Below are 24,726 nucleotides of genomic sequence, written 5' to 3'. Positions count from 1 at the left end.
AAGAATACTGCCTAAGATTAAACCAAGCAATAGAGGATTCTCAATACAGTCAGTGCCAGCTCTGCTTCTGTTTAAACCAGCGCCGTGTGTGTGTGTGTTTAAAAGTCTGCTTGTTAATGGATTAAATCTCTTGAGTAAATCTCATCAGGAGCCCCTTCAAAATTAAGTCAGGTGTATTTTAATAGAGCTTGAGCTGTTCTGGCAGAACAGTGTTCATTATGAGCAACAGGTAAAAGCCTGAAAAGCTCTGTTGCAAGTCAGTTGTAACTGAGAAGAACTTCAAATAGCTAGTATATTGGTTATTTATTTTTAATATATTCACCAGCTAGTCTAGGGGAACCCTCATAGCTGCCGTAGGAAATGGTGGTAAATATAGGTAGTATCCTAAGTATACTAGTAAAATTTCAGCCCTTGTGATTCTAGATAGGAAGATGCTATGTGCAGCATTTCCTGGGCCGTTTTTCTCAAGATCGGCTGATGATTATGGTTGCCTGGGGATCAGCAAAACGCCTCATCCCCAGGCCGCCGCCATCTCCCACAGGCAGGGCATGCAGAAGCTGCATCGCAGCTGCACCACCCTCGCGCTGCCCAACTGGCGCCAAGCTGGCGTTTCCAGAGTGCGCTGGGAAGTGCACTTTCCCGGGAACGCTGGCTTGAAGCCGCTGCCGTGCGAACGGCAGCGGCTTCAAGGCGCCTCCCCCCCCACTCCCTCCCTTCACTTACCTTGTCCCCGGGCCTCCGGCGCGTCGCCGAGGCCTGGGGACACGCCCCCCTGCCCCGTGACGCTGGAGCAGGCGTGCAGGGGCGGGGGGCGTGTCCTCAGGCCTCGGCGATGTGCCAGAGGCCCGGGGACATGCCGGGTCGGCTGGGCGACAGCGCTCTGCGGCGCCATCGTCCCGACTCTTTCTGGGACCGTCCATGTGGACGGTCCCAGCGTCGTCAGGTCGGCGTGAAATGCGCCGACCTGGCCGCTTCCGCCTCCGTGCGGAAACGGCCCTGGATTCTGAAGGCACTAGGCATCTATGTTAGGCATCACAGATCAGATGGCAGGATATCCATCCATATCCCAGACTCTGAACAGAACTGGGATGCAGAGACAGCTGCTTGAACTGAAACACAATCTGATGTTTGGCAGACTCTGGCCTTAGATGCTGATGTACAGACATGCCTGATCTGCCTTCTTTTGCCTACCTTGACATCTCAGTGCTCATCCCATTCTTCCTTCTGTGCTGTCCTCTCTCTGCCTAGTTCACATGATCTGTTCTCACACATTCCGAGTGTTCACTGAAATGCATTATACCATAGCCTTTTAAAAAATGCAATGAATCCATCTTATCATATATATTCACTAAAAACAGTTTTTATTCAGCATTATCTCATAGGTGGGACATAAACCAGTTTAAGATTAAAATATGGCTACTGATTCCAGGATGTAGATTTTTCTTAACACAAGATGAATAATCTTTAACTGTTATTTCTAAGTATCAACAATTTATATGGCTATTGTTACACATTGGTTAGCCAAAGTGCCCTGTATAAGCTCCCGTGCACTAGATAGGGTGAGACTGTTGCTGTGAATTGCCCAAGGACCCTAGACTTGTTTCAAGTGTTTCTCAATCTACAGTGTATTTTTGCTCATTGCCCATGTATTTCAACTCGCCTGCTGAATCACTGAGATTTTGCTAATTCACAGTTATGACATTTAGAGCACCATCATGACCATGTTTTACTTGGAAGTAAATTCTACTGATTTAAAGGCCATTTTCCCACTGAGAAATTAAAACCAGATACAACCAGGTTTCAAAAGAAACAGCACCTTTTCATCGCAGTTTCACCCTCCCCACTGCAGCGTGTGTGTGATGAGGACATTGATGTCTATCATGGTTTCAAACAGTGCAGCACTCCCCACGATCGCACAATCGAACACGTGATCTGCTCAGCGGCTCTTTCTCATCCTGATTGGCTGTTGTGCTATGTTGGGGCGGAAATTTTTTAAAACTTTTTTTTGCGCAGCTACATCACCATGTGCATGCATAGATAGAAGCTATGTTTATGCGCAGCTTCGACTTTTTTGGCACTCTTTACCCACGCAGCTGCACTGGGATGAAAGTCTTATTTTGGTTTACAGTTGGCACAGAAATCACATTCTATGCAGTCACATTTCAACGTAACCTCCACCAGTGTGAAACAAAAAAAGGGCTGCACGCACATTGCATACAACCCACTTTGCTCTGATTGACTGGAAGGCTTCACGTCACTTCCTATGGCGGGAAAGTAAACCTAGATTCTGTCCCCTGATCCTCCCCACTGATCTGGCTTTGGCGCATGTTTTTTTAAAAGGTGCACTTCCATGTAGGTTCTTTAAAAACATGTGATAAAGGAGAGAGGAAGCGCCAGAACCGGGATGAATCCGTGTTTGGCAGTTAAGCAGTGGGGAATTCTTGCTGAAATCTTGATATTTTGCATGAGTATTACGTGATTAGTTGACCGTGGGGATTCCACCCAATAGGATTTAACCCACAAGAGATTGTACATTCAGGATTGATTCCAGTGTATTCTTATTTGGGAAGTAAACTGCATAGTAATTGTTTCCAAACATAGTAATTGTTTCCAAATTAACGTGCATGATGGGAGCAGGCTACAGTGTGGTTGTACTGTGTTTAGGATCATGTATGCAATTGTAAACATACTTGGCAAAAATGTAATATCACTGAAATAAGTGGGTCTTAGTTCGGAGTAAAAATAGAATTGGGTGGTTAATTTAAAATCCAAGTGTTTTGACTTACTCTGGATTATTTCTATTGCTACTTAACAGATCATTGATAAATTTAAAATCCTCCAGGGAATTAAATCATTGACTGCTGAAAATGGCACTTAGATTGCCAGGCTAGCTTGCATGTGTGATGGGTCTCAGGAAATTGGCTGACTATATGCTAATTATTCAACCAAAGGAGGTCAGGAGTTCCATTTAATCCAGCTAAAGCAAATGATTGCTTGACATTTGCTTCTGCTCTGAAACAAGGCTGCATAAAAGTGATGGTATTTCCTCTAGAGGCTGTGTAAAAATAGTTTTGTCCCATTCTCTCAAATAAAGAAAGAGCATTCTATATGAATCCAAACCTACTCACAGATGCTGTGAAAACCACTGAAATTCCATAGCAAGTGTAACTGAACACCCCCCAGAAAAATTGGAGCAAGAAATTGTTCAATATCATGTCAAAATCCAACATATTTCAACAATGCAGATTATTAAGTAACAGGAATTCTGAAGAAACCTTGCATCTTTCTGAGCCCTGATGACTTAATAATGGCCATTCACAGATGACAACCGCACTAAAGAAGACTATGTAGTTCATATCCTTTTCCACACATTTAAACAGCAGGGCTGGGAAGAAAGAAGGAATCTGTCTGGACTGTTTTTGGATAAACAGAGCATGGCTGCTAATTTTATTGTTCCCCTTTGTTTTTATCAGCTATTACTCAATAATTTTTTCTCTGGCTTATTTTTTTCCTGCACATGGTAATATCTACATGTGCATCAATGGTCTATTCCCAGACAGGAGTCTTTCATAGCCTGCAAACCTGATATGTCTGCATCAAATGGCCCACTCAGCACTTTACGGGGTTCATTTTGTTTCCATGAAAGGATCTGCTGGCTTGACTTTTTCAGCTGTACAGCAGATTGACAATGCACTTTTCTATAACAGTGGACTGGAAACTAGTTTCAAAACAAAAATATAACAAAACAATATTTCATATACTAGCACCAAAGCCTGTTAATGTGCTTTAGAAAACTGTTGTTTTCAAATCTGGATCCTGGCTTTACAAAAGGGGGAGGAGGAGCAGGCTGCCTGTGAAGGCGAGGAGAGTTCTCCAAATCTCCATTCCAGTTTTGCAAAGGTGAGGGGGAGCCAGAAGGGTGCCTGTGAAAATGGGGAGAGTCCTGCTGCTGCAATCTCCACCACTGCCCCACTTCAGCCCCTTCCAAGTCCACTAGTGTTGCTGCCACAGAGCTTTGCCCTGTCCCAATGAGCACTTGTGGAAGAGTGGCTGGAAATGGGGTAGAAGTGAGTCGTCTGTGGTGATTGGTTGTCACCACTACGGCCAGTCTTTTATAGAGAGAGAAGATTAGGATACTTTTTTTTACTTTACTGAAACAAGTAAGTATATTTATATGTTTTTTCTTACACGTTTAGAAGATTTAGTGGGGGTTTCCTTTCTTCTGACATATAAATAAGGACATTGAACTTTTATTTTTCATAGGACATGGATGGGATAGGAACAGGATTTTAGATGCAGACCCCTCAGTTTAGTGAAGTCCCTATGCTGAACTGTTGGGAGGAACACATAATTTGAAGGAAAGATGTAGCAAGCAGGAGATGGGTAACTAACTTTCCTTTTCCTGTTGGCTTCCTTCTTCTTCAAATCTTTCCTCTTAACTTGGCAAATGTTCAGTGAACATGCATCCAAAATCCTAGTTTAGGGAAGGCAGCTGAGGAAAGAAGTAGTCTAAAATTCTTTTGTACATGATGCTAAGACACATAGAGCTCAAATACACAATTCACTTAACACATTTCAGATCATTTACTCAGTGCCACAAGGGAGTGTTGTGAGGAAGGAGGAGTTTTCACTTTCCCTTCTTACCTGTTTTCACTAGCAGACACAGCAGTAGGGGACAGGCTCCTCCCCCCCTTTCCTCATGTGGCCTTCTGAGAGCAGATAGAACTGTAGAAAATGAGAAAAAGCCCCCCCCCCATGCTGTTTCTACTACTGAAAACAGGGCAGAAGGGAAAGAAAAGCTTCTTCTCCCCCATCACAACACTCCCTCACAGCACCAAGCAAACTATCACTGTTTAAGGCAAGTTTCTTCAATGCATGACTTCAAATCCAGTTGTGCACTCATGACCCAACATGTGTCTGGTGTATTGTGTGTTTGAGCCCACAATGCTTAGGATACCGGTGGCTGTTAGGAAGAGCAACTTCTGTGTATTGCTTTGGAAATCATTTCTGCAATGTAGCCTGTGGACCAAAAGTATCATCTGGTAGCAGGAAAGGCAAGGTACTCTTCCAAGCATAAAGTGAAATGCCACTGGAATGCCTAGAACTTTTTGTCTGTATTGTAAAGATCTTTGATCTAAGAAACTGCAGGACTTAAAAAAAAGGAAAGGGAAATATCAAGCAAGGATTCTCAAGAGTCCTGAGAGAAGCACAAAAGGATTGCATTTTTTTCCCATTGCAATATTCATGAATAAAAAGGTGAGTTGGCAAAGGCAACTCAAGGAGCCCTATATGAATAAAGGAAAACTGGAAACGAGGGTCAAAAATGCCAAATTCATTTTCATTGGGACTCTACTAAAAGATGTTCCCAGCAAATTGCACTTTTACCTGCACCTGCAGTTCCCAGATAAATCAATGGCAAGTCCAGGTGCTCATCAACTAATGCTCACAGGTCACCTTCTAAGCAAGCTATTTCTTCTGCAACTCCTTGACAGGAGTCACCCTCTGAAAGGAGTGTTTCTTCCTCCTTGCACAGCTCACTTTCAGTTTCTCTCAGTCATCTTACAGTTTCTCATTACAAGGATTCATGGAAATTGAACAAGGCATAGGTTGCAATCAATCATGTCTAGAAGCAACCCAGCTATAATGGGGGATTTGCCACAGCACCCTCATCCAGCTGCTGCCCTCAGCAGTATTTTCTAAGAGAATGCCACAAAATAGAACTCTTCAGCCTCACACAAAGTGCTCAAAATCTGTATACAGACTCTGCTTGAATGTAATATTATCTCCTTTGCTTTTTGGATAAAAAAAAGGCTTTGTCCGAACTGTCTTGCCAAACTGTGTAACAAGCCTTGAGGAGATGGAAATATGCCTTTTACAAGGACACCTGAACATTTACCCACTTTGTTTTTAGTTCTAAAGTCTAAAAACTTTCAGCGGTAAAAGAAGTTAAATGTCCTTCCAAAAAGTTGGCCCTGGCTAGTACTTGGATGGGAGTGGAATTCCAGAATGATTATGCAGAGGCAGTGGCAAACCATCTCTGTTAAATGTATTGTCGAAGGCTTTCACAGCTTCATTCAACTGGTTGTTGTGGGTTTTCCAGGCTGTGTGGCTGTGGTCTGGTAGATCTTGTTCCTAATGTTTTGCCTGCATCCATGGCTGGCATCTTCAGAGGTGTATCAAAGACTCTGTGATACACCTCTGAAGATGCCTGCCACGGATGCAGGTGAAATGTTAGAAACCAGATCTACCAGACCATGGCCACACAGCCTGGAAAACCCACAACAACCATCTCTGTTACGTCTCTTGCCTTGAAAACCCTAGTGGGCTGCAACTTGGCTGTAACTTGACAACATTTTACACACATAAGTTGTCTGTAACTTGAAAGCACTTTACACACATACAAAGTCTGAAAGAAGTTAGCATTTACAAGTCCTTGATAGTCATAGTTTAGAAACAGCAACCTTGAACTGATACCAAACGTGTTAATCTATCAGTTCCTGATGGTAACTTCATGAAATGAACATGCTTGTGTGCATCACAGATGAAAATGCTCAGAGCTCCTGCAATTCCTTGAAAGCAAAGTGGGCCAATACATTTCACAGGTTCATCAAGTCATGAGCAGCAGTCATGCAAAGAATAATAAACAGTACAATCCTAAACAGAGATATACCCTTCTAAATCTGTTAAAGTCTGTAGTTTTGAAAGGTTAAACTCTGCTCTAAGTGATGTGAAGGTGACCAGTTCTAAATCTCATTCAAATAGCTCTTTCATTTTATAGTAGGTAACGCTGAGTCAATAGAAGCAAATAAGCCTGAACATACAAAGGGAAGCAGTGTTGAATTCATGATTACAGCAGCTTGAATACTGCAGACATTTTCATTTGGAAAGTTTGCCTCAGGTTTTCTGAAGTAGGTCTGAGACAAACTTAAATTCTGCTTTGGTTAAGGAATTTAGCAGTTTAGCAATAATTTAGTATTAATTTAGCAATAATTAACACAGGATAGTATTGGTGAGTAAAAAGCATAGAAGGTGATTTTTGCATATGAAATCAGTCTTTCTTGTGGTGAAGCAATTGGTCTGTGGCCAGACTGGCAGTTTTTCATAATCTGCCACTGTGATTTGTTTGAGAGGTAGATGCAGTTGGTGATTTATCTTGCACTTCATGGTTATTGCTGTTTTTGTGCAAAAACATGTACTTAATCAAAGAGAGAATCTTAAATTTGGTTGATCTGCATAGAAGTCTCATGATGACAATAGTCTTTCAATCCTTTTGAAAGCTCCCTCCTTTTCAAAGTGTTTCTTAATGGTTACTTTACACTATCCAAATGCAGAAGCACAGATTTGAATGCAGCCGTTTATATGCAGAAAATGTCACTGTAGTTATGTGTATGTAGAATGGCTTTATTTTATCTTAAAGCTGTGTTTTGTATTCTTCTATTAAATTAGTTGTCAAAGCTAGATGTATGACTAGTGATATTTGCTGCATATGAAATAGAATGAAGTTCAGCTTTTGTAACATCTTTTGTATGGATAAATTTTTCTACAGGCTTTATATACTTGTTAAAATCATTGCTTTTTCCAACAGAAGTTCAATGTTAGGGGTTGTACCTAGCATGGCATCTCACAATTCTAATGTTTCCCAAGAGTTTTTCCGGTTATAAAAACACATATCCATCAAAGCATTGAAATGATCACAAGATGGCAAGGTCTCCCTGGTACAGATAGCTATGCAGATTTTCTAGACTAAAATTTTTAAACAGATTTTAAAAAATCTGAGGAAGATGTCTGATAATGTGCAAGAGGTCATAAATACACAGTTATTTATTTGTTTAGATTTTTATATTCTACTTTTCTTCCTAATAGAGACTCAAGAAAGTTTACAGCATTGTTCTCCCCTCCATTATTAGGTAGGTTAGGCTGACAGAATAACTCACCCAAATAATGTACTTTCAATCCACTTTCAGTACACGTTTATAACTGGATTTTACTGTGTGAAACAGCAAAATCCATTTGCTAATGATCACTAATGTGCATTGAAAGTTGATTGAAAGTGTGAATACACACAGGTAACCTTCCATGACAGTGAGATTCCCAGTTTCTAGTCAAATATTAATCACTACACCAAGGTGGATTTTAATACTGTATCTAAAAAACTAGATTGGATCCAATTGATTCTCACTCCATACTTACACAAATGGAGAGAGACTATTTTACCCGTTCCCTCTTCCTTCTGCAGCCGACCATCCTGCAGCCAGCCCCATTCACAATGGCATCTTGAGTCTAAAGAGCAGCTTTCAGAAGACCCACCAAGAAGGGCAAGATGACAAACTGGCCATTCTCTGGATCCAAGCTAGGGGAAACTGAGGGCAAACAAAAACTTCAGCATAAGGGTAATGCTTCTTGCATTGTATTCTGAATGGGCAACCTAACACCTCAGTGGGTATGGTTACACTACAAACATCTCTCTCTCCTTCTGAAAATGAGAATGTTTTTGGTAATTCAGCTCTACTATGTAATGCACATCCCACATCTACAATCAGCCAGAGGTCCTGCAAAAGATCCTTATGGGTAGATGGTCCTCTGACTTTAGTACCTATTGCAAACATTATTTCTTCAAAGTCTTTACATAATCATATTTTAGCATTTTTGCAACATAATAAAATCTGATTTTATGTTATAAACAGTGCACTTATAAGAAAGTTCCTTCATAAACTGCTCACAATTAAGTCTTATGCCAGTGCATTTTAGAGATATGCCAGCGTAGTGCTCTGCCAGTGTCATGCCAGGGTAAACTTGATCAGATTGCAATGGCTTATGGGCCAGAAATGGATTGTATACAAAGTGTAATCCAGGGATCTAGTCCTGCCTCTTCTTTATTCTTCCCTGCATGTCTGCCTATAAACCAAGTATGTGTGGGAATTCAAACCCTCACATGTATTCTTCAGAGATGCATAGTAGTTTCATCACTCTTTTTTGGTTTAACCTGGCCCTTTCAACAGCACCACTGTTTCCTTCGCCCCATCCTGTTGGAGCCAGAGTGACATCGAGGAGGCAAGCCAATATACATGAGTTAGCAGCTTCCACACGCAGCTGGTCTGAGATCATGTTGTTCTTGGAACTGGTGGGGATCAAAAGCGTATCTAGGCAAACTGGAGCCCAGGGACAAAACCTGAGTGCCCTCCCCCCCGGTATGGGCTCTGGGCTCCCTTGTTTTCTTACAAAAAAGAAAGAGACAAAGGTATTGTTCAGCATCATCTCTCACAAAACACCTCCAGTGGAATCCACTCCCAAACAGCATCACTTTCAATGGTGTTTAAACGAGGGAGCCCAGATTCTTCTTTTAAATCCACCTTAAAGGGAGAAACTGGGGTCCCCAGTTAAAACAGCATTGAAAGTGATGCTATTTTGGGGTGGATTCTCCCCCACCCTGAAACAGCATCACTTTCAATGTTTAAACTGGGGACCTCAGATTCTCCCTTTAAATCCATGCCAAAGGGGGTGGGTTTAAAAGGAGAATCTGGGAAAATTTGGGGGGTGCCTGCTGTCAGGGGTGCAATTGTTAAGCCAGCAACACCAAAATTTCTGGGTATCTTTAGGAGACTCTCCTGATGATACTACCCAGGTTTGGTGAAGTTTGGTTCAGAGGGTCCAAAGTTATGGACCCTCAAAAGTGTAGCTCCCATCTTCTATTAGCTCCCATTGGAAACAATGGGAGATGGAGCACCCCTTTTGGGAGTCCATAATTTTGGACCCCCTGAACCAAACCTCACCAAACCCGGGTAGTATCATCAGGAGAATCTTCCGAAAAATACCTGAAATGTTGTTGCTGCTAGCCTAAAAACTGTGCCTCCTGCAGGCCAAAAACTGGAAAAAACACTGAAAATGTAAAAACACACAAATGAACCTGAATTTTTTATGCCCCCCGTGACCAAATGACTCCCTATGTCCCAATGGCAGATATGCCTTTGGTGGGGATAGATGGGGCAGCTATGCTCTCAGCTCCTTGGAATTCAGTCTCATTTTGGCATTTATTTTCTCCTGTTGAAAAAGCACAAGAAGGCAAGTAGCTATGCCTATACTGTCCTTTTGTTGGTGGGGTATTAATGTCTGAGGTTTAGGGACAAACTGGAAGTTCTGAAGAACTAATGGCTACAGTGTCACAAAGAATAAGACTCTAGGATGCTCCAATATAGACGTAAATATTTCTATTGGTAATGACAAAAAGATGGGTCTTCACCATACTGGTAATTCTAGAAATTAAGCATCTGGCATATTTGCCCAACTTTTAAAATAAGCTTAATGAGCACAATAGCTTAAAATCACAGAGTCTGCTAATTATTTTTACAAGATGCATCCCTTTGGGTGGTTTTGCAAGGATCCTTTTTACATTTTTTTTTAATTCTTGAGGATTTCATGGTGAAGTTTTATTATTTTTACAGCCTTTCAGGATAACACAGAATGAAACTATGAAACCATAGGAGGGAAAAGGCAGTTCTATCCTAAGCAAGTCTATTTATAATCCTATTTATGCCTGTCCAGTGGAGCTTATTCCCCAGGAAAAGATTCTTAGGATTGCATTGTAAAGTAGTTTCAAAGTTACAGGTATGGCAGCTGAGATTCCATTGTTAAAATAAGTCTTCTGGCTTTATACTATGTTCACAAGACCTCCTTCTAATGCTCATCAAAATGGACTGGGACAAAATATAATTATGCTCTATCCATGTGTCTTAGACTTTCACAATTAACAACATAGATCACTTGCTTAACATACTTCTCAAAACTGAAACTTTTTCCTCTTCTAACATGTTTTCCGAACTTCCTGTTTTATTTCTGCTCCTCTTCTCTGTTTAGATGAGTTAGCTTTTCATGCTATGTTCAATTTCAGATGAAACTGTTGAGATTTATCATTGGCTGCATATTATTACTTTTAGTATCTTACCAGTACCAATGAAGTGTCTTGGTTAGAAAACTAACCATGCCATCATTTTAAGCCTAGTGAATTTAAGAGGGAGTAATTCTTTTTAGGATGGTACTGTTACTTGCAGCTGTATTTTTTTCCATTAGCTATGGACAAATCTTTAAGGTTCCATGCTATCCTGTTGGATCAAAAGTAGAGTAACTGGATAAGCACAGAAGGCCAACCTGCCCAACCCCTTGCTGTATAGCAGTGCCATCCACTGCTGTGATTCCCATATGACTCATTGTGGTCACACTAAACCATGCTATGTCTTTAGGAAAGATAGCAAGGCAATAGGTTCAGTGGTTTGGCTTGCAGGGAAAAAATAATTATCCTTCTACACTATGCTGATTACTTTGAATCAGAAGGTAATCAAAAACCCCTTTCAAGTTCTGGGATAGTATTAAAGTAGTTACAGTCCAGAATGCAAGGATACTTCATCATGGTCTGTCTGCTGTCAAGAATCTACTTCTAAGTTAAAAGAGAAGAGCATTTTTATTATAGATTTATTGAGAACGTTGATGTTTTTCTTCTGGTTCTGGTACCATGAATGCCTTCAGTTCTCCTGAAGGAGAGACAACCCTGTTGTCTCTTTTTCGCTTGGATGTTGTCTCCAAGCAACTGTGGCTACAAGAGACAAAGGTATTGGTCTCTGGAGAGATGGGAATGGAGGGGTAAGAGGCACCCGGTGAAAGGCAGCAGCCCTGTCACTTTTACCCATCGGAGTCTCTCACTACCATCACAGCCAAAAGAAAAGAAGCAGTTCAAACTGTTTATCTTCTGGAGAATGAAGAAAAGAAGTGAAAAGGGGAGTCTCACCTGATTCCATATATCTCACCCAGTGAGAATTTGCTTCTTACTAAAAAGATAAGTACAGCTGAGATATGTGCCTGATTTATGAACTGCATCACAAATTTCACCATGTTGGAATGAGAGACTTTATCTAGAGGTCTGTCATTGCTGCAATGCTGTAATGCTCTTCCATAAATTAAATAAAGTAAAAACTTAAGAAGTGCCCCTAGAAAAAAGAATTTATAACTCACCCAGAATAAAAAGACTCACAGCTGGAACTGGGAGCAAAAGAGGAGAAAAACAAACTATCTTCTTAAAAACTGACTGAATAAAAAAGACAGAGCTATGAGGACATCTAGTGAGGAAACTCTAGAGGTACCATAGAAGTACAATAACCAATTCAAAATGCAAAACAAGAGCCATTTCAGACCCACCGCTCCAGACCAAATACAGAGAATTGAATTGAATTGAAAAATAAGATTGATAAAGTTGATAAATGCATGGAAGATATAGCAAAGTGAAGAAAGAGATCAATGGTCTGGCTAGGGATTTGTAAAAAGTCTCAGATGACTCCAAAATTGTACAAATGAAACTGGAAGTAAATCAGAAAGAAATACAACACCAAGCTGAAAAATTAATTGGTGTAGAATTAAGGCAGAAGGAATTTGAATTGATAATTTGTTCCCTACTAGAATCAGTTGGAGAAGATTTTCACAAGGACTTTGTATCAGAGCTAACAAGATAAATGTCTCCTCCTGTTCCAGAAATGCAAGCTAAGGTTGATAAAATATGTTGTGTGAAATCACTTGCTGCAAAAAAGAAAACGGTATCGCGAGACTGTGTGATGTATCTGACATTAAGATCAATGAAAGAAGATATATACTTTGCATGCATTTTAAAAAGAGAATGCAATATCTGGGGCAGGATTTAAATAATGAAGGAAAGGCCATGGGAGATATTGGTGAAGAGAAAAGTATACAGGTTCCTCACAGAGGTGTTCAAGAAGAAAAACATCCTTTTCAGATGGTGGCTCCCAGAAGACTGGTTTTTACCTTTGATGGAACACAACAGAAGATCTGTGACATACTTTAACTTCAACTGATCTTTATTAGGCATACATGCAAAAAACAAACAAACCCCAAGGTACAAAGCAGAGCAAATCTATACAAGCAATAAAATTCATCAGCAAGAACAATATTTTTAAAGTATAGTATATTAAGATAGAACGAGGTTTAGAAAATATGAAAGGGGGAGTTATTGAAATTAGTTACAACATATATTCAAAAAACAGCAGAGGTTAATTAGAAGATTATGAAGAGCAATAAAATACATGTGGGTATATAATAGCAGAATCCTACATGAAGAGAAATGCCATAACATAGGTTACGTAAGCAAATATCTGAATTATTTGGTTTGAATCTGTAAACTGTGTTTTTCTTATTCTTTTTCTGTTGTCACAGTATGTTTCACAGTATGTTACAGGATAAATGTTTGGGAGGATTGAGGGTAACATTCTATTTTTCTATTCTATGTGTGTGTGTGTGTGTGTGTGTGTGTGTGTGTGTGTGTGTGTGTGTGTGTGTGTGTGTATAAACTATGAAACTACAAGATGGTGAACAAGGCAATATATATGGTGAACAACAAGGCAAGATGGTGAACAACAATATATATATATATGAGAGAGAGAGAGTGAGTAGCTGAAATAATCTGTGCTTGTATGAGTTACTGGGCTTCCAGGAGAAGAAAATTACTGTTATGGGTTTGGGCCTAGTATTATAAACTCCTAAATTTGCCATATAATAAAGGACTGTCATTTAAGGTCCCATTTAGCATGCAGAAGATGTCTTCTGCTCACTGAAACACTATTTTACACTCATGCTTGATTGAAAAGGGAAACTAAATCCAAATAATACTTCAGTTATGCAAAAAGCTATTCAAGGTTTTGTGGAATCTTTTGCAGAAACATAAAAAGTTTCTGGTACAAATAAAAAGTACCATAGAACATAACAAATAAATGTATTGTGTATAGAAGTACATTTGTAGGATACTGCTAAAATCTATTTTCATTCTCCCTTAGATCATAAAGACAAAGTGATCTCTTTACACTACCCACAAATCTACAACTGTAAAAATCCAAAACAATCTTTGTGACAAAGTTTACCTTTAATTCCTGTTTTTATCAAATCACAACAGTTGTGATGAAGATCACAGTTCTGTTGGTCTGTAAAGTGAATAGGTATCATGACAGACAGACAGACAGACAGACAGACAGACAGACAGACAGGACAAGCTGGATAGACTTTGAAATTCCTTGCATTTCTGACATTTGTATTTATATTTTATTTAATAGCATTGAAATAATTGTTTTTTAATGTTGTTATACTTCAAATGTGAAGCCATTTTTTTTTAAAAAAAATATTGTTAACATACTTACGGAGGGCTAAAGGAAAGTCCTAGTGTGTGCTATTTCAGTTAATGAATCATCTCTCTTTTGTAGTGATCTTTTAGGGTGTTTTTTTAAAAAAAATACATCCATTTACTGGAACCATTTTCTTTTATATTCAGGCATCTACGTTTCTGACAAAATGTAGTTTTGTCAGTCATTGGACAAGAGAATGAAATTAAAACAAAATGAAATGCTGTAAGTTTTGCCTTGTTATGTCAAGAAATCCCAGTATCCAGTTGAGACTCTCCCATTTTTGCTGCAACTTATTGTGTGTCAATTCTTTCTACAGTGGCTAAGAAACCCGGGCCCACAGCACGAGAAACGGACACTGTTTGGGGACATGGTGTGCTTCTTGTTTATAACTCCACTGGCTACCATCTCTGGCTGGTTGTGTCTGCGAGGAGCAGTGGACCACCTGCACTTTAGTAGTAGGCTAGAAGCTGTTGGCCTCATTGCACTCACTGTCGCACTCTTCACAATTTACCTCTTTTGGACATTAGTAAGTATTTATTTCACTGAAGAAATTGGGGGGAGTCCTACTATTGTGATGAGGGTATTCCAGGATCCTCCTGAAGCTATTCCCAGTCAAAGAGGGGCTCATACATATATGGGGAACAAGCAAGTTCACCCAGTTCTTTGAAGTCAAATGCCTGAAAGTCAAACTTGTAATTGCAATCTTAGATTACAGGTTTGTAGAAATCTAAAATTAGGTTAGTAAAGAGGGGAGAGGAATGGACTTAACTGAATAGGAAAGAATAGGTATGAGGAGCACAGGCAAAGTATTTCAACCTGTGATGCCAAAAAAGAGACTGAGAACCCAACTCCCAGGGCTGGTCCAAAGTACCCAATCAGGGCCCACCTTTTTCTTTTGTGCTGCTGCTGGGTCTAATTCAGCTGCCAAGATCTAATACAGCAGTTGGGTCTAATACAGCCGCCAGGAATTTGGTTTGACCTGGCTAGTGGTGTCATGGGCCCAGAAAATAACAGCTATTGTAACAAGTCTCAATTCATGTCCTAATTTAAAGTCTATGAGACCTGAACTTGCCCCAAGACTGGAAACTGGAGACATCATAGTAGAATGAGTTTTCTGTTGACATAGCAACTAGGAATGATGGTCTGACCAAACTACAATGGGAAAGATCTAAATAGGTCTCATCCCTTCAATGCTGGGGTAACAGAACAGCATCTTCCAAAGTTCTGTTATGTTCAGAAATAAGTCTACAACTGTTAGTTTAACATTTGAGGGGGGAATAGGTTAGACAATTCTATTGAAGTGATAGGGTTGTTGTAAATTGTTTGAATTTACATTCTACCACAGCTTGAAATACAGTGTTTTCCTGCTCTCGAGAGTTGTAAGTTATGTAAGGGCAACACTGGCTGCCTGATTCCTAGGTATTTTGAAGCAGATCACTTGAATTATTAGTTCCCTTACAATCAGCAACCCTGCAAGATCAAAATAAAATGGTGGAGTGGTGGAAGACAAGGATCTTTAGGAAGGAACTCCCACTGTACTGAGCTGTAGCAATATCATGTCTTTGAGCTTCCTTTGTATCTTATATGTGTATGTTGATATAGGAGAATCATTTTGGAATTGCATGTGCATTTCTTGCTAATATAGGAAGTTCATATGAATTACCTACATGCAAAACACAAAATCCGTCATAATACAATATATGAAAATGCCACCCTAATCCAAATAGTCATGCAAACTGGACAGTCCAGCAAGATGCCTGATTTTTCCCATCCACTCATCTACCAAGGAGGAAGAGTCTTGTGGTAATGTTAGCAAGAGAGTTCTGCGTACAGCAGGCTAACAGCTGTTTTCAGCAATTACTGTTAACAGGTGAAATAAATACTGAGACTTTTGATGCATCCTTCAATCAGTGAGTAAAATGGTGGTTTCTGCAGTCTGAAAAATCTTTTGGCATCTTTAAAGACTAACAGAAACTTTTAGGGAGCTCTCTCTGTCAGACACATGATGTGCTGTCTTTGATATACAAGATAAGTATACTTATGATAAATTTTTATAAATGCAGCCGGGGGATATCAACACTGTGTTCATGAAATGCCTCTGGCATTTCTGAGACTGTGTCTTTCATTTTGTGGGTTTTCAGGTCCACTCTTTACAATGCCCCCCCCCTTCAAGTATTTTACCAGTATGTTTTTTCTTGTGAAGAATGAATTTTCTTTCATATGAATACATATATATCTACTGACTGAACACTTCATGCAGTAATGAAGGGAAGAAGGCATTGCTCAGAAGCAGAGCAGTTTCTTGGCATGCAGAAGGTCCCAGGTTCAATTCCTGGCATCTCCAGTTAAAGATCTGACTGTGAGTGATGTGAAAGACCTCTGCATAAAACAATGGAGAGCCACATTCCAGTCAGAGTAGACAATATTGATTTTGATGGAACAAGGGTCAGCGTAAGGCAGCTTCATGTGTTCAGTCAACAATGTAAACACTAGTTCTTGAAAACTTTTGCTTAATAAGCTTATACCTTATCGTATTTTAAGCACCACAAGGCTATTGTAGCAAAACCCACACAACCTTCTAGCCCTTTGGAAACTTGCATAACATGAAGATGTTCATAGCCACAACCATTGCATAGCTCCAGGTTGCATCACAAAAATCAAGCCATAGTTTGGATTAAATCCAACTAGTGTGCTATACGTGGTTTAGAGTGTTATGACATTAATGACCTCCTTGTGTGCCATCAAAAGGAGGTGTTCCAAGTATGGAAAACATTACAGGGGTGTTTCTCATTCACTAAAGTGGATTTACAAGCTACTATAACTTTGTCATCTGTTATATCTGTCCTGTTGGATCATCATGCTGATACACAACAAGCTACATTGTGGTTAGTTTGTTTTGATCTAAATCAAGGCCCCAAATCAACAATTTAAGGTTCCTGCTCATTTTTGCATTATTTTCATTAGTTTTCATCTCTTCCACTATCAAAATTGTGGAAATATGGCTTCATATTTAAATTGTCAACTAAAACTCAGTCTTCAGAAAAACCTCTTACCATGGCCTCTAGCACTCTGATGAACTGTGTTATACGCAGCCTATTCCAATAAGTAAAGTGACTAGAAATGTTTTTCAATGGCATAAAAATATTTAAGCAGACCAAATGCCAGTGATATTGATATTGCACTTTCACTGTTCCCACTGACACTATTGCAACTGCCAACACTGTATCTCCATAACTATTTGCATCTCCAGCTTTCTCTTTTGTAGCTTTTTCTTCATGGTCCCTTAAAATATGCAGCCAATCAATTATCATTGGCATGTGCTTTAAGATCAAGTTGATCTCATCTGAGTTCCTAATTAGTGTACATAAGATCATACATTTAATTTTAGACAGCTGTTTTGTTGCCTGTCTTCCAAAGTACTCTGTGGAGATCCAAACAGCTGAAATCACATTGCCTGGCAATCAATCCCTAATTTTATGGCACTTTATACTGGTTTTAATGGCACTGTGAAAATCTTGATAGCCTTCAGTTTGGTCTAGTCCACTACCTATCCTTCTCCAACTCCTGAAAGCAGATCTTGGCATACTTCCCTATATTTATAACAGGCAGAAAGAGTTCAGTATAAATTGCCACAGTCTAGGTACTGGCATGCCAATAGCTAACACTGCAGCACTCTGTAATTAACACCATCCTTTAGAGTAATAACTATTTGCATCTTGTGCCATGCTTCAGAAAGAGTTGGCAGACCATAGCAACAGAAAACCACAAACACACAAGTCCCATTAAGCTCCCCCAGAGATGAGGCACTTTGCAGTGGCCTTTTAAATAATTAAATTGAATCAAACTTGCTTTTCAACCCAAAGACATTGGAGGGGTGTGTGTGTGTGTGCATAGGAAAACACTATAGAAATATGTGGGGCACTATACCCTCTCAGAACACCCATAGATTACTATATGAAAAGCTTTCAGTGCCTGGAAAACAAATCTCTGAAAGAAAGAGGCAGTGTTATTTAAAAGCTTTTCTGCTTAAAGCTTATAAAAATGGTAAGTGTGGTCTGATGCCATGAGGGCTGTCCCAGATGCCTGCTTGCAGGCTTGGATTAACCTCCCCACAACATCTTTTCCATTTTCTGAATGTTTTTAGAGGTCAGATGACTTCACATCCTGTTATCTGAACTAACTGTGATTCAATTCAAGGTAATCTGGGTTGCCTTTCTTCAGACCCTGTAGAGTTTTTTAAAATGTATTTTAGATAGAAACAACAAAGAGGAAAACCCCTTTGCAACTTTGTGCCACATGGAAGGGCAGCAATTTCAGCATTTGCTTTAGTCACTCAGTTTTTTTCTGGCTTGAGAATGTTACTAGAAAGCAAACTGACCATGTAGTCCAAAAGAAGCCGCCTTACCCTCTCTTAACTGGCACACTCAAATCTCTGGTTTACGTCTAACCAAGACCCTACCTTAACATTTCAGAAAGGGTAAGAACAGCTGTATACTATTCCTTTGTGGACTGGAACTCACAATATGCCTAAAGCTAAGATTCTCAACTGTCGCTGTGAGGTATTTGTTTGTAAAAAAAATGTCATTAATAACTATTAATAACCCACTGAGCCACCCACTTGCCCACGTATACCATCTCTGCGGGCTGCGATTTATCACACCTGGTCCTCTCCCGGAGGATCTTTTATGGGTTGCCATCCAACATTAGATTTTGAATTCTGTTGCCTCTATTTTTTACATTATGCTGTTTTAACTGTTTTTATATTTTTTAAAAAGTGTTTTATTGTACACCGCCCAGAGCCCTTTGGGGGTGGGCAGTATAATGAATTAAATAAATAATAATAATAAAATAATAATATTTCAATAGCACATATACATAAAACTGCAACAAAAACGCCACTGATTGCTCATAAACCTCAAGAGAAAACTCTGCGAGGGAAAGAGTAAAAATGAAACACCCTTGCAGATGCACCAGTATGTGGGCTTTAGTTTTTAAGATGAATTTTGGATGTCACTATCTCAATTGATCAACCATGCAACATGTATATGCTCATCCCAGTCAAGCAAGATAGATTCTTCTGAGTAATAGACATACATCTCTCTCCTGCAGGCTGTTGAAATTGATGAGTGCATCTGTTTTGCAGGCAGAAATGCACATCCCTGCCCAAAGCCACTAGCTGTGAACAGCAAGGCACCATTGGAGCGGAATCAGGGCATATTACTCAGAAAAACTACTTGAGCAGCCCAGTCCAGATGGATAGGTGTGAATGGGCATAGGGAATGGCAGAGGGATGCATTGACTCATTGCCCCCTCTGCCAGTGTAAGAGGCACCCACGCCAGTGGAGGGAACAAACGCACCAGCATCCGGCAGTCCCACAGCGCCATGACGGGCAAACCCAGAAGGGGGCACTGCTGCAGACACCAGCACAGGGGGTGGAGGTGAGCCAGGACTTTCCTAGGGTTGGAGCCAACTGTAGTCAATTTCTATTAGCATTCTGGCCTGGGACCACCACCCTCAGAGCCCACAGACTTATACTGCATTTGTGCAGCATAAGTATGTTTGGGCTATGGGGCAATTTGGGCAGCAGGAGGGTTTTCATATTACTTTCCTTTTTGCATCACCTGAAGCTCCTGAACCCTAGCTGCCTCAGCACTCCCCTCCCCATCTGGATTGCACTGTTAAACAATCTGCAATTTGTTTCTGTAAAACTATATTATTTTAATTCGATTTAAGTCAATTATTCAGTTTTTCCTAACAGGTCCTTGGCTTTCCAGGAGAAAGCTTTACAAAAGCACTGCAAAACAATTACTTTATCCAAATGAACAGCAGGGAGAATATAACAGCACTTGTTTAATTTCTTACTGATAGTTCCTTTGCTACACTCCACTGCCTGGAAATGTCATGTTATCACAACACCTATCTGGAACAGCTAACGCATTCTCAGGATTCAAAATGCCTCCAAACTTTTTACCTTAATTATATTTCCCACTGTACCAATAGTGATTTGGAGTGAAGTAGGAGGAATTCTTTTCTGAAAAGCAATATTTAATTGCTGTAAATCCCTCTTTTATACAATGAATATACTTTATTGCCTCTTAAAATACATATTCTCCTAAGCAGCAATTAAATTGCAAATGCTAACATTTATTTTTGCCTACATGAATACTCCTAAGAATAATTTGAACACTAAAATGACTTTGAAATTTTAAAAATGGGTTTCCTTTGGGAAAGAATGAAACAGCTGTAGATTTTTTTAAACATTGTTTTCTATTTACATACCAAGATGATGTCTGATATGAATGATCAGGTGCAGTATCAGCTGCATGGTAGCCTATAGCTTGCCTTTGATTCCATCTGGGAGGTGATGTTGCAGTCATGTTCTGTTATTAAGTCCAGAAGGAGGGAGCAATATTAATAAGCTAGCGTGCTCTCAAGCCCAGGAAAGCAAGAGATTTCATGCTGTACCTGTGGGATATCAGAGACTCAAAAGGGAACGTGTAAGAATTATACACATAGAGACCAACAAATCATATAGACTAAATACTGCGGCTTTGTTCACTGTGACCCTTAGCACATTTACTTGAAATAAGGGTTGTTGAAAACAATGTCACTCATGGTACAAAGGACAGAACATTGGTGTAAAACCTTATATATGTATGTCTTTCCCCCTGTACATAGAACTTCTAATGAGAGCGGGGGTGAGTGGGTGGAGGCACCTTTGGTTCATATAGGGCAGTGACGGCAAACTTTTTCGAGACCGAGTGCCCAAATTGCAATCCAAATCCCACTTATTTATCGCAAAGTGCCAACGCGGCAATTTAACCTAAATAACCCTCTTGAGCAGGGCAAACCTGCTGTAGCCTCCAGCAAGTCCCACATGCGCCGCTCTGCACCTCTCTAGCATCTCTGTCACCTCTGCCCGCCCCGCCCCCCCGCCCCCCAGGCAGCAACCACCTGGAGCACAGGCACCAGGCCCACCAGCCGAGTCTTCCCTGCTCGCTGAGGTGCATGCACATCAAGTCCAGCAGCCCAGGCCAGCCTAGATATGTGTGTGTTGGGGGGGGGGATTTCCCCCCCACATGACAAACTCTGTGCACGCGTGCCCACAGAGAGGGTTCTGAGTGCCACTTCTGGCACCCGTGCCATAGGTTCACCACCACTGATATAGGGTGACACATATGAACCCAAGGATTACACATTCGCCCTGCATGTATAACGTACACCTGACCATCTACACCCAGCACTGACATTCATGTGTGCACCTTTTTATACTCAAGATACACGCATATAACATTATGTACAGCACAGCCTAGAATGGCTTTCCCTAATATGTTACAGGGGGATGTACCATTTGTCAAGAGGCAGTTGTTCACATTAGCCATTTGAAATCTATGTTTCTCATTTAAAAAATAACCTCCCCCCCCCGGCAATTTTCTCTCCACTTCTTCACTACACAACAATGATATTGCCCCAAATTGTGGATCCCAGTGGAACACTACACTGGTCTAGCAATCATTATTCCTCATCCAGTTTATTTGGTCATGGAGAAGATTGTATTGTACAGCAGTCCTATCATAAGTTAGTCAAGTCACTTCTTTGATATATGAGGAAAAGCACTGATGCAGCTCAGATCAAATCCATGACGTGTGAATGATCTTGGAGGAAAAAAATTCTAAATACACACACAAACACACACACACACTGTGTTGACAACTGAATAAGACATGCAGATTTTAAACTCAAAATCAAAGCCAAAATTTAAAGAGGAAATGAAGCCTGATAATATAGTATACTTCCAGTGTTGATAATGATAATAGTATAAGACCAGGGAGACCCAAGTTCAAATATACCTTCTGTCACAGAAGCTAACTGGGTGTGACAGTGGGTTAGCTAGACACATTCAGCCTAACCTATCCCATAGGATTGTTATGAGGCTAAAATGGAGAAGGAAATAATAATGTAAGCCACTTTGGATCCCAGTTAAGGTAAAAACAGGGAATAAATAAAGTAAAAGACATAAATAAATACCTCAAGATATTTCAAAAATATGATCAGGCTTCTGCTAATAGTCCATTATGATGACTTCATGGTTACAACAGTGACCCAAGAGAGAGAACAATGCCATGCCCCACTTTGACCAACACAGGGTAACTCACAGATGTTTGATTGAACTCAGCTAGCTAGCACTGCTCATTCATGTATAAGATTAGTGGGACAGAGGCAATGGAAAGTTGCTTTCTTGTAAATGTCCTAAGGACAGTTACATTCACTAAACTGTAAGATGGTGGAGCAGTAGTATATTACTTACCCAGATGGCGTTTAAATTCATGCAAACTCAGCTAGCTAGAACCAGAACAAAAATATGCTGTCTTACTGGAAGAAGAAGAAGAGTTGGATTTATATCCCCCTTTCTCTCTTGTAAGGAGACTCAAAGGGGCTTACAAACTCCTTTCCCTTCCCCCCCTCACAACAAACACCCTGTGAAGTGGGTGGGGCTGAGAGAGCTCCAATGAACTGTGACTAGCCCAAGGTCACCCAGCTGGCACAAGTTGGGGTGCACAAGCTAATTAGTTCACCAGATAAGCCTCCACAAGTGGCAGAGCAGGGAATCAAACCCAGTTCTCCAAATTAGAGTGCACCTGCTCTTAACCACTACACCACACTGGCTCTTGTGGTACAGTCCCACACTGAGTTTGTGGCTGTGTTATGAACTGATCATCTAGGGTTTTAACTTTACTATTAAACTGCTTCTATGTTCTGACCTGGTATATATTGCACAACTTTAGTGCTCTTTACTGTAGTAATAGTGAGCACTGCTGTTGTGTGGCTAGTTGCACTGAGTCCTTCCTACCCAGTCATTGCCAAACAGCAATACAGTGGGAAAGAACCTGCACATGAGCCATGGGACCTCTCTGAATGTTATAGCAGTACAGTGGAATGACTGAAGACCCAGAAAAACAGTTCATATACTGCTGTTGCAACTAGGAAAGCACCCCTTATTTTGTTCTAAATTTGTTTCTTCCTCCAGTCTCAACTATTTATTCCTTTTCTCTTGTTGCAGGTATCATTTAGGTATCATTGTAGATTGTATAATGAATGGCGTCGGACCAATCAAAGAGTTATACTTCTCATCCCAAAGTCTGCTGGCATCCCTTCAAACCATCAGTCCTTGCTGGGCCAGCATTCAGTCAAAAGGAACTCAAAGGAGACAATCGTCTAATTGTGCTACTCTACACTGGGGCCATGAACTACAGGGGGGTGGGGTGGGGGGCTGATTCCACCCCAAATTTAATAGTATCACATTTTGAATGACAAACTCTTTGCAGAAGAAAGATGACATGACTGTTGCAATTGAAATCATGGATGCTGCAATCATATGATATTTGCTAAGCTGCCAAACATGTTAAAAATTTAGCAGATACTGTATGACATTCTCCAATACCATGTTGATAGCTGCATCACTAAGGACACAATCCTTTTTTATTGTTGTTTGAAGATATTAAACTATGATGGCTAAACAATGAAAAATACATTTGTTCTGTTATTTCTTTGGGGATTTAGCTGGTGTCAGTGATGCATCTTTTATCTAGATTAATAAAGAGAAAAGGAAGATATGTCACATTTGCAACAAAGAGACATTTCTATTTAAAAAGGGAGTAGGTTTCAAGTATATTAATTCAAGTATATTAATTTCAGAGAGGATGAATCAAGAGGAAGTTCACTGGGAATGTGTCATACAATGTGTTGGTAAATTGAGAATTTTAAACTCAAGCTAATTGGATAGCCCAAACTAGCCTGATCTCATCCAATCTAGAAGTCTAAGCAGGGTCAGCCCTATTTAGTATTTGAATGGGAGACCATCAAGGAAGTCCAAAGTTACTACGTAGAGGCAGAAAATATCAAACCACATCTGGACTTCTCTTGCCTTGAAAACTCTATGGATATTTGGTCATTGACCATATTCTATTCTATTCTATTCTATTCTATTCTATTCTATTCTATTCTATTCTATTCTATCTATGAAGTTACCAGCAAAACACAAAATAACAACTGCAGTCCAAAATTACAAGTTATTTTGATGTAGCCAGATCTCCATCTAAGCAAGAACCTCCCTCCTTTCTCTCCAATTTCAAAAGGAAGCTCCGCTTATGCAGCCTTTGACCCCACAATTAGCAAATACAGGAGCCTCTATTCAGGTGAAGCCCTTCCTAGAAGCTGTTAGCATAATGTCCTACAAATTCAAGATGCTCTGTCCCATTCTTACATTACTTATGCTTAATCAGATCTCCCTCTAAATGTTTTTATCAAAGCATTTTCAAAGTGGAGAGAATCTACTAATATTTGCAACACAGAAGAAATGAAAAGTTGTTTATCATTAGGTACTAAAAACTGCTTGGCAAAGAGACAGAATATAGCACATCTGGCCTGCTAAAGTTCCTCTCAGGCTATACAGCACTGCTTACATGAGTTCCTAATAACCCCCTACTTACAGAGTCCAGGCGGGATAGCAGAACATATTAGGGAATAATATATCCAGGCTGGCAGCCACAGCACAGC

The 24,726-nt window shown here is 40.2% G+C and overlaps 1 protein-coding gene across 4 annotated transcripts in view; it reads left to right on the top strand.

Moving 5' to 3' along the window:
* MARCHF3 (membrane associated ring-CH-type finger 3) overlaps positions 1–23,697 on the top strand; it is a 109,413-nt gene extending 85,716 nt beyond the window's left edge. For all 4 annotated transcript variants that reach the window (XM_048504305.1, XM_048504303.1, XM_048504306.1 and 1 more), the window contains 2 exons: positions 14,485–14,694; positions 23,231–23,697. In XM_048504305.1, the coding sequence (XP_048360262.1) occupies positions 14,485–14,694; positions 23,231–23,389 (369 nt within the window). In that variant the 3' untranslated portion in view covers positions 23,390–23,697. The remainder of the gene's footprint in view (positions 1–14,484; positions 14,695–23,230) is intronic.
* The last annotated feature ends 1,029 nt before the right edge of the window (positions 23,698–24,726 follow it).

Source organism: Sphaerodactylus townsendi, linkage group LG07 (assembly GCF_021028975.2).
Source record: "Sphaerodactylus townsendi isolate TG3544 linkage group LG07, MPM_Stown_v2.3, whole genome shotgun sequence".
In the NCBI taxonomy this organism is placed as follows: Eukaryota; Metazoa; Chordata; class Lepidosauria; order Squamata; family Sphaerodactylidae; genus Sphaerodactylus; species Sphaerodactylus townsendi.
The sequence above is the reverse complement of the archived record's forward strand: the minus strand, read 5'-3'. Positions and strand labels throughout refer to the sequence as shown.